This window comes from Colletes latitarsis, chromosome 6, assembly GCF_051014445.1.
Source record: "Colletes latitarsis isolate SP2378_abdomen chromosome 6, iyColLati1, whole genome shotgun sequence".
In the NCBI taxonomy this organism is placed as follows: Eukaryota; Metazoa; Arthropoda; class Insecta; order Hymenoptera; family Colletidae; genus Colletes; species Colletes latitarsis.
In genome coordinates, this window is record NC_135139.1 from 19,463,151 (window position 1) to 19,472,783 (window position 9,633).

At 41.4% G+C, this 9,633-nt stretch overlaps 1 protein-coding gene across 3 annotated transcripts in view; it reads left to right on the forward strand.

Annotated features, from left to right (window-relative positions):
• Window positions 1-8,500, forward strand: part of Ddr (discoidin domain-containing receptor 2) — a 246,387-nt gene extending 237,887 nt beyond the window's left edge. For all 3 annotated transcript variants that reach the window (XM_076766209.1, XM_076766211.1, XM_076766210.1), the window contains 2 exons: window positions 6,311-6,460; window positions 7,979-8,500. In XM_076766209.1, the coding sequence (XP_076622324.1) occupies window positions 6,311-6,460; window positions 7,979-8,140 (312 nt within the window). In that variant the 3' untranslated portion in view covers window positions 8,141-8,500. The remainder of the gene's footprint in view (window positions 1-6,310; window positions 6,461-7,978) is intronic.
• The last annotated feature ends 1,133 nt before the right edge of the window (window positions 8,501-9,633 follow it).

The following is a 9,633-nucleotide window of genomic DNA, read 5'->3' on the forward strand; positions in this document are numbered from 1 at the left end:
TTTTTTTCTCGAAAGTGGGTAGGATTTCAGGTGTATTCTAACGGCAGCTCCAGAATTTTCAGCACGTAAGTCGTATGCGAAATAAATATTTGTATACTCGCGAATTGAGAATTTAGCATTTTGAACACTCTAATTCGTTCACAAGGCACGAAGGGACTAAAATTACGTTCGTAGTACAGTGTATGACTTCAACATTACAAAAACAGTGAACATGTTACTTAACATCGACACTACATACGTAAACTGAGAGAAACAGCGTTATCATATCTTTCGCACTTCATATTTTTGTCATAACTTCTCAACAAAGTATTTATGAACTTTCTATTACATAACATTTTAGTTCCATCTTTACTCGCAGAACACACCGCTAAAACGTGTACGGAAAACTGTGTACCTGTATTTCAAATAGTAGTCATCGAATACTTTCCAAAGCGTTGTTTCGAACGATTCTGCAGTTGCCGCGCGATGGAAATAATTTCCAAGTAACAAAGCTGTTGTAGACTCGCATAACTCACCAGATAACGGGTACCTAACAATTATTCCTGTACGCTATCCGCGACCGAAGAGAGCCGATAGTTATCTAGTCGTTCCCCCCCAAAGAAATATGAAACGGTCAGCGTTCACGGTTGCATTCGCTCGGAATGAAGTCGCGATGCTCCGCGTATTCCACGTAGAACCGCGGCCGCGGTCACGGTGAATTTATTGGCAGCGTACGTTATGCCAGTATATCAGTGTAACGAATGTGGGGGGACGACGGGGAAGGGTGAGGGCCGCTGTTTCGCGCCGGTGACGTATTTTATTCGGGGGCGCATCCTGTTTTTAATTTCTCGTACGTAGCCCGTCGATATCGGACTGTCGATCCGCGAAACCGCGAAACGTCAGCCCGCCAGAACTGTCTGCGGTCGCGCGGCATTAGCGAATCGAGCTTATTCGCCGAACTATGCGCCGGTGTCATCGGCGGGACCGTGAAAAGTCCCGGTTTCGGAGCGCTTCGTTCCGGGAATTCGTTGTCGGGGGAATTTTTTTACGCTCGACCGACCCCCGACAATCCGGACGCGATCGTTCCACTTAGCGGATGACGTCGATCACCGACGATCTCGCCGAATATTCCCAGCGACGGGACGAGACAGCCGGTGTTTACTCTTCGGGGAATCTCCGGGTGTGGGAGTCAAAGCCCCCGGCGGAAGGAAATCGAGGCCGTCGTTCCCCGGCGAGCGCGGATTTTTCGGTGTTTCGCGGTCGCGTGCGCGACGAGTGGAATAAACCCGCGCCCGATCAGACGCGACGCTTCGAACGGGATTGATCGCATATTGCATTATGCAACGCGAATTTTATTTGGCAATAGATGGAGAGGAAGTGTGAATTTTACTTGTAATAGTGGGTTAGGAGTGAAATATGGTTATGTCGATACGCTCTGAGCAAGTAGACTGGATAGGTATTTGGGCAGACACGTTAGACAAATCAAACTCGATGATCATGTTCCAAGTCTGTGGTTTCAATTTGATGTTTTTCTGTTTTCTGTTGATATTCTGAACAATTGTAATCAGATGCTTACACGTAACCCAAGTAGTAATGACTAGTAATGGTCAGGCGCGGTAGACAAGTAAAATTCATTTACGGTGTTCCAAGTCGGTGGATTTAATTTAATGTTTCTCCATTTTCTATTGATATTCTGAACACTTGTAATCGGTTGAATGAAATAATAGAGTGGTAATATAGACACACTCTACAGAAGTAAACATGATAAATAGTTGGGCAGACATGTTAGACAAATCAAATTTAATAGTCCTGTTTGACGTCTGTGGATTTAATTTAATGTTTCTCTGTTTTCTATTGATATTCTAGACAGTTGTAACTAGTCGAAACAAATAGAAACGTGGCAATATAGATACTTAGGCACAGCGCAAGTAGTAATGACTAATAATGGTCAGACGCGGTAGACAAGTGAAATTCATTTGCGGTGTTCCAAGTCGGTGGATTTAATTTAATGTTTCTTCATTTTCTGTTGATATTCTGAACACTTGTAATCGGTTGAATGAAATAATAGAGTGGTAATATAGACACACTCTACAGAAGTAGACATGATAAATAGTTGGGCAGACATGTTAGACATCTGTGGATTTAATTTAATGTTTCTCTGTTCTCTATTGATATTCTAGACAGTTGTAACTAGTCGAAACAAATAGAAACGTGGCAATATAGATACTTAGGCACAGCGCAAGTAGTAATGACTAATAATGGTCAGACGCGGTAGACAAGTGAAATTCATTTGCGGTGTTCCAAGTCGGTGGATTTAATTTAATGTTTCTTCATTTTCTGTTGATATTCTGAACACTTGTAATCGGTTGAATGAAATAATAGAGTGGTAATATAGACACACTCTACAGAAGTAGACATGATAAATAGTTGGGCAGACATGTTAGACAAATCAAATTTAATAGTCCTGTTTGACATCTGTGGATTTAATTTAATGTTTCTCTGTTTTCTATTGATATTCTAGACAGTTGTAACTAGTCGATACAAATAGTAACGTGGCAATATACTTAGGCACAGCGCAAGTAGTAATGATTAATAATAGTCAGACGCGGTAGACAAGTAAAATTCAATGGCCGCGTTCTAAGTCTGTGAATTTAATTTCATGCTCTTGGCCAATGTCTATAATCGATTTATACTGACATATGTTCTCTGAACGAATCGTTTGACCGCACGATAAAATATTCTGGCATTAATATTCAGTTCCTGTCTACGTGTCCTTACTTACTCTTTTTTATTACGGTACATAAAATAATTCATTCGCAAAATTTAAGAAAACAAGGTGCGTGTCAACCGTTCTTAAATACTTGTTTACAGTATTTATTCTCAAATTCGGGAAAAGAGATTCATGGCTTGCAGAAATTACACAATTTACAGAAGATGTCTGTGTACTTTTTAAAACGAAATTAGAATGGCTTGTCTGAGGCAAACTGTTCAGAAAAGGTTCGACTTGTTTCGTATCCTGTGCGTTTCGATCTGAGAACCGAGGTTCGATCGACTTATCAACGGCAGCCATTACCATCGGGAATCGCGTATGAATGAAATCCGTGCAGTAGCAAATTAATAGCTAAATGGTAATTCGACTAAATGGGAAACGAGCGGGCGATATAGTATTTTGCCGGTCGTTCGCGTAGTCATTTCAAATTGACTGCGTCGTTAATGTTTCATTATTGCCATCGTTTATCCGACCTACGCCATTGTGCCGCGTTCATGAAACGAGCTCGGTTCGGCGCGCGATACGTCGCCCCAAGAATTATACGGAATTAGCGTCGATTTAATGATTTAACGTTCGACTTTATTAAGTTCAACGCCGGCGCGAACTAATGTCTCGCGATCAACTGTCGTAAACTTTATGGCGACCAAGTCGCCTCGGACCTCCGATATTAAAGCGAATGCGTGGCCAACACGGTTAGTAATCAAGAAACGCTTTGAATTCCGCACACGGAACGACAAATCGTGTCCAAGTAATTAATCACTGCCCGTAAACGTAACGAATGAAATTATTACAGATAAGAACACGTATGAAGTTCGAGGAAGGCTTTATTATACAGGACGTTCGACCACCTCTGGGAAACATTTTAATGGAAGATTCTAGAGGTCAAAATAAGACGAAAATCAAGAATACCAATTTGTTAATTCAGGCGTTGTTAAAAAGTTATTAGTGTTTAAAGTTCCATTGTAGACCTTACATCCAATGTATTTTTTTAGCCCATTTTTATGGTATTGTAGAGCACTATTAATATGCATTGCTTGCATTTTGAAACATTACAATCCTCCAATCCGTTCAAAAGTTATGACGTCTTAAAAATACGTTTGAAATTTCAGGGAAATACGTCAATGCATGGTCAGACATTATATTTTCGGTAAGGAATTTTTTTCTCGAAACTGCGTAGGATTTCAGGCGTATGTCTATTGACCAAAAATGATTGTAATTGACCCCTGCAGCCAAAAATAATTTTTTCAGAATGATTTGAAATTTTTTAATTTAATTTTTTAATAACTTAACGAAGCCTCAATCGAGAATTGATATTCTTGATTTTCGTCTTATTTTGGCCTCTAGAATTAAAATTTGCTCTCAGCTGCATTGGATTCGACGGAGTAATATTTTGATAAATAGTATAAACCTGGTAAAGAAACTAAAAGCTTTAAGATTCTTTCGTATTGAGTATTAAACGAGTGAAAATTTATGTAATCCTCCATTAGTTCATTACTTTTTTAAATGCTCTAAAGGAAAGTTAATTTCCATTTATCAGTTGTTAAAATCAGTCAATATTAACCCTTTAACGTTCATGCCCGAGTCTGACTGCTTTGAAAAACGATATTTGTTTTCCTTCAAATTATACGTTAGATACAACATCGTAATTAATAAAAACTGCATTTTTAGAAACAAATCCAATAAAGAAAACTGATCATTCTTGGTTAACCCGAAAAATATGAGCGTTAAGGTGTCAAGTAAAATAATTCACTTGAGATTGAGAGTTCACTTAAGAGTTAAAGATGTAACTATGTTGTATCATTAGGAAACACAATGATAAATATTTAATCAGGATCGAAGTGGTTAACACCGTGGTGTACTGTTCAACGACAGACGCGTCTCGATGAGAATAAACCGATTGTCCTTAATAAGAAAGAGACCAGGCACGATTTGGGTAATCCACGCATTAGGGAACTCTGTCTTAATTAGAAAGGGAACGGTACGCTCGCGTACGCGTTTGAGTGTACAAAGTACAAGTACGTTCATAAGGTTCCCGGAACACGCGCGATCCGTAAACTCGGTGCCTGCGCATACAGTTTTCGTCCAGGATGGAGTAGTTGGCTGAAATTACGCAACTAAAGCACTTAACTTGGAGTAATTTCTCGTCAAGCAACGATACCACCTGCCGTGCTCGTCGTCCCGTAAATCGGTTTCAACTTCGAATGGCACCTGGTCGACGGAATGCGACGAGAAAATCGTCTTCCCCTATCGTTTCTACCTCTATTTCCGTTCATTTTTCCTCGTTGGGCGGCGGCGATAATGAAAAATTGACTCCATTACCGGAACAATTTCGCTGCCGCGGAAATGGAACGTTTTATTTACGACTTTTATCGTATTTTAACTCGGCGCCGGTTGATCGATCGCGCGCGCTCGCGGAAAACGGGAATCAATTAACCGGCCGGGATCGAGCGTTTTTTTTTTTTTTCGTTTGTCCCTGGCTCGAATTCGAGTAACCTCCGCTGAAATCCTCGAGCGTTTTCCGAGCCGTTTACCCGTCGGTTTTTCGCTACGTCGGAGAAATACGCGCGTGCCAGCCGAGGGAACCGCAAGACGCGTCACTGCCAATGCAAAGGAAAGGGTAAAGACGTGTAACCGTTTCACGGTGGTGCTCTCTCGTCTGAACTTCGTCGAACTCGACGTGGCGCGCAGTTTCCATAAATTACTACCGCCACCGCTCGAGACTTAAGTTTCACGTTGCGCCCAGGTTCCTCGCGTCGGTTTCCCCCGAAGCTTTTTCTCCCGCGACAGCTAACCATTGATCGTTATTCCACGTTTTACGCTTGTCTTGTTACCCGACTTCTCAGACAACGCGTTCGAACGAAACCGGAGCCCTTTGTTTCGAAGGAAAACTGCTTCTCAAACCTTGGAATATTCTCCTTCCGCGTCATGTTTCGAACCTTTTAAGAGCGGCGATCCCCCGTCGCTACCATATAAACGCTACGCTCGTAAGTTGAACGTGCCTGTGAAACTTCTCGCGTGCGTGTTCCTTAAATTTTTTATCGAAAGAAGTTTGAAAAGGTGCCTAAGTAATCGCGTTCCTAATGGAAATTCTCCCTTAAATATTGGCTCGATCGGAAATAGGTCGACGCTGATGCAACGTGTGCGTAAAAGAGTGCATCACGCTGATTAAATACTTAATCTCCGACAACCATTGATCGAATCAGTTATTCCATGCTCTACGCTTCTCTCGTCAGAAATTTTTCGCGCGTTGCCATTTTCGAACGTCTCCGAGTTCCGTAAATATTGGTTACAACGGAAATAGGTCAATGCAACAGTGATACGTGTGTAAAAGAGTTGTGCATAGGGTGGGTTCGCCACTTGTGGTTTCAAATGTTTTTTTACACTTTTTAAATGGCGTTTCAAACGGACGATTCTTGCGCTCGATTTTCTAAACCTGGTTTTTGTCAATAGAAGTTATTACTGTTCGAGAAACGTAGAAATTAAATCCAGACATTTTTTAATATTAGTTTTCATCGAGTTGCTATTAAAACGTAAATGTTTGACCGTTTTTATCGCAATCAGGCGAGACACACGTCGAAGAGCGACGTTTGGGCATTTGCAGTGACGCTTTGGGAGATTCTGACGTTCGCGCGTGAACAACCGTTCGAGGAACTCCCCGACCATCGCATCGTCGACAACGCGACTTATTTTTACCAAGAGGACGAGAGGAGGGTAAGTATTCTTCGCTATCTTTCGCTCATTGTGCTCGCATACTCAGCCTAATGTGCGCGATAAGTACTTCGCATTAAATGCTCTCTGAACCTTTCACCAGTGGTGAATGCCGCCATTCGCATCCTCTCTCAGGCTCTCGATTACACTTCGCTGGTTCTTACAGCCCTGTCGAATAATTTCTAGTCAGAATATTCGCGGGTAATCCCGTTTCTACGATTTCTGGATACGTATTATGCGATAAAAATGCTTGGAAAATATCGCCTCCGTTCGACCAGCGATCTGTATATTGATAGATCTTTAACAGATTACAATGAAATTAAAAGCAAATTACCACGTACGTAAATCGCGAGGGAGTGGAAAATTTATTTATTATACAAGTAAAATCCTATTAGCGTACGAGATAAAGTATGTTTTTATCGAATGTTTGGAATATTAGGTTCGCTCGTTGACTGTCGTTTCGAATTGTAAATTACCGTCCTTTGTGCATTGTGCGCCAGTACAAACTCTCTATTGCAAATTAATGGAATAAAGCCGCGTTGAAAGTTGAGGTATGCTCGTGCAAAACAAACTGTTACAGGTTACCGTGGTTTATTGAATATGTATGGTAAAGCGAACGTACAGAGCGAGTCGCTTAATTGGGAGCGGACGATGTCTCGAATTTGGTGAAAATTCGAAAAAAAATCGTCTATTTTTCTACTTGCATTCAAAAAATGCAAAATCAACTTTTTTTTTAACGCGACACTGTATTCAATTACACGCTATGAATTTATTAACCCCTCTTCGAGTCCCATTCGTGAAGTCTAATAGATCGAGATCTAGAAATTTTCACATCTTACGTTAGTAAAATAAGTCTGTTCTATTTTTCTGCGATGTGTACGCGTACGAATATACAGAGTGTCCCAGCAACGGTGGTACAAGGCGGAAAGAGGGTGATTCTAGATGAAGAAACAAATCGAAAATAAAGAATAAAATTTTTTCATTTAAGGTTTCGTTGTCGAGAAAATCAATTGTGAATTGATTTCGATACAAGTAGCACCAATATCATTAGTATCAACATGATGTACTGTGTTACCTCTGTTTATGGATTTAAAGTAGATTTAAATGAAAATAAGGCATGCAATTTATTTATTAGACTAACTTAATTCATACAAAAATTGTTAAAAATTCCCCATTAGATTTGTATAAACTAATGGATTCTAAAGTATTCTATATCTTTAATTCTTCAAAATTGAATAACATACTAAGACAACAAATAAAATTATGATACTCAGGAAATCATGTGAACTTAAGTATACCGAAGTACAAGAAAACATAATAAAGCCTGTATCGAAATCTATTTATCTAAATAATTTTATTCCTTATTTTCGATTTGTTTTTTCATGTAGAATCACCTCCTCTCCGGTTGTACCATCGATACTGAGACACCCTGTATTTAGAAAAATTGAATAATACGCGTTTAGAAAAATTCTTCTCGATTAAATCGTGCAACGAGGGGTTGTTTTTGGTTGTCTTTCGCAGATCATTCTGCCCCTGCCGAAAAACTGTCCGAAGGATATCTACGAGCTGATGCGCGAGTGTTGGCAGCGCAACGACGTGGATCGACCGAACTTCCGTGAGATCCACCTGTTCCTACAGCGGAAGAATCTTGCGTACAAGCACGGCGAGTCGAACGACACCTGATACAGAGAACTAGAAGGCTGGAACCTCATCCGGCTTTCTATGATCGGCGAGCTGAACGGTAATTGGTGGCACAGCCCTTCGACGACCAAGTTACACCAAGTTAGACCAAGTTAGTACCTAGGGTGGCCCACCGTGCGAGACGACGATCGACGAATCGTCCTGGATCAAAGGTAAATCGTCCATAGCGCTCGTCTCGCGATTTTCGATCGGCAAGACGCACCACCGAGCCCTTCTCCGTTTTCGATATCGATTTTCTATTTCCCATATTATATTTCTATACTATTCTGGATTATTAGCAAACTCGAATGCTCACTTTCGATCAGGAGTACACGATCTACCCTAAACCGAAATTATCTTCGTACTTATACAGGATGGTCCACGATAGTTCGATATTTTATTTCAGATAACTGATTTCTTTTTGCAATTCGATTTTAAGTCGTATCAGGTGTATGATTCGAGAAGTTATATGGTATAAGTTACGAGCAAAATTTTTCGAATTTCGACAATCAGAGATCGGTTTAATAGAACCTACCCCTACGATCGACGAAACTAAAATATCGAAACAACTTCGAAAGTTGAAAAATGATTCTGACCTCGCGGGCCAGAGTTTCCCCCCGGTTCAAAGGATCGTCGTTCCGGGCGTATCGAGGCACGGATAGTTTGAGTTTAAAATTGATTTAGCGCGACCGGAAGTACACCCCGAGGGCGTTCGTAGTTCGTTAACGTCATTCGTCGTCGCTCGGAGCGGGGAACGTGTGCCTCCGTTTCTTCTCTTTTCCGCTTTTATTTTTCGCGAGACTTTAATTAACCGCCGCTGACGAAGGAAAAACCGGCGGTACGCGCGCGGGGGTGGGGGGGGATTTTGTATCGGTGGAAGTTGAACGGCGCATCGGAACTTGAGATTGCCGATTATGTTCGACGGAGGGTGCACCGGCGGAACGGAGCGGTGTCCCGTGACCGGGGCTGGTTTATCGAGAAAAAGTAGGGGAAAAAGTGGTGGGATGGAATTCCACGAACCACGGGCTTGCGTCAAGTTCCCCTGAAACTACTAAATAAGCTTAAGATGCGCTTAGCCGAAGTGCATGAATGTTTGACAATACCACTAGAGGTTGCAGTATAAAAAAAAAATTCGTATATAAATATATATATATATATATAGCGTGTAAAGAATGTTAACGGATTAACCGATAGTATAAAATTATTAGAGAACGTCGATTTTAAGGCTTCGAAATTCCTTCTCGGTCGTACGGCGACCGTTTTGCCATCGTTAAAACCGATATCGATGAAGCAAAACTTGGTCGCCGTTCCGGGGACTGAATCCAGCTAAACCACGGAGTCGGGTGCATCGTGATTCCGAGTGAAGGACGTGGGTTGGATAGACGTAGGGGGAGGAGCTCTCGTGTGACCTGAAGTTAAGTTTATAGGAAGGAATAGATACGGTCCGTTTGCTCGATAGACATTCCCGGGACCGATTTTTACCGATCTGTCGAACA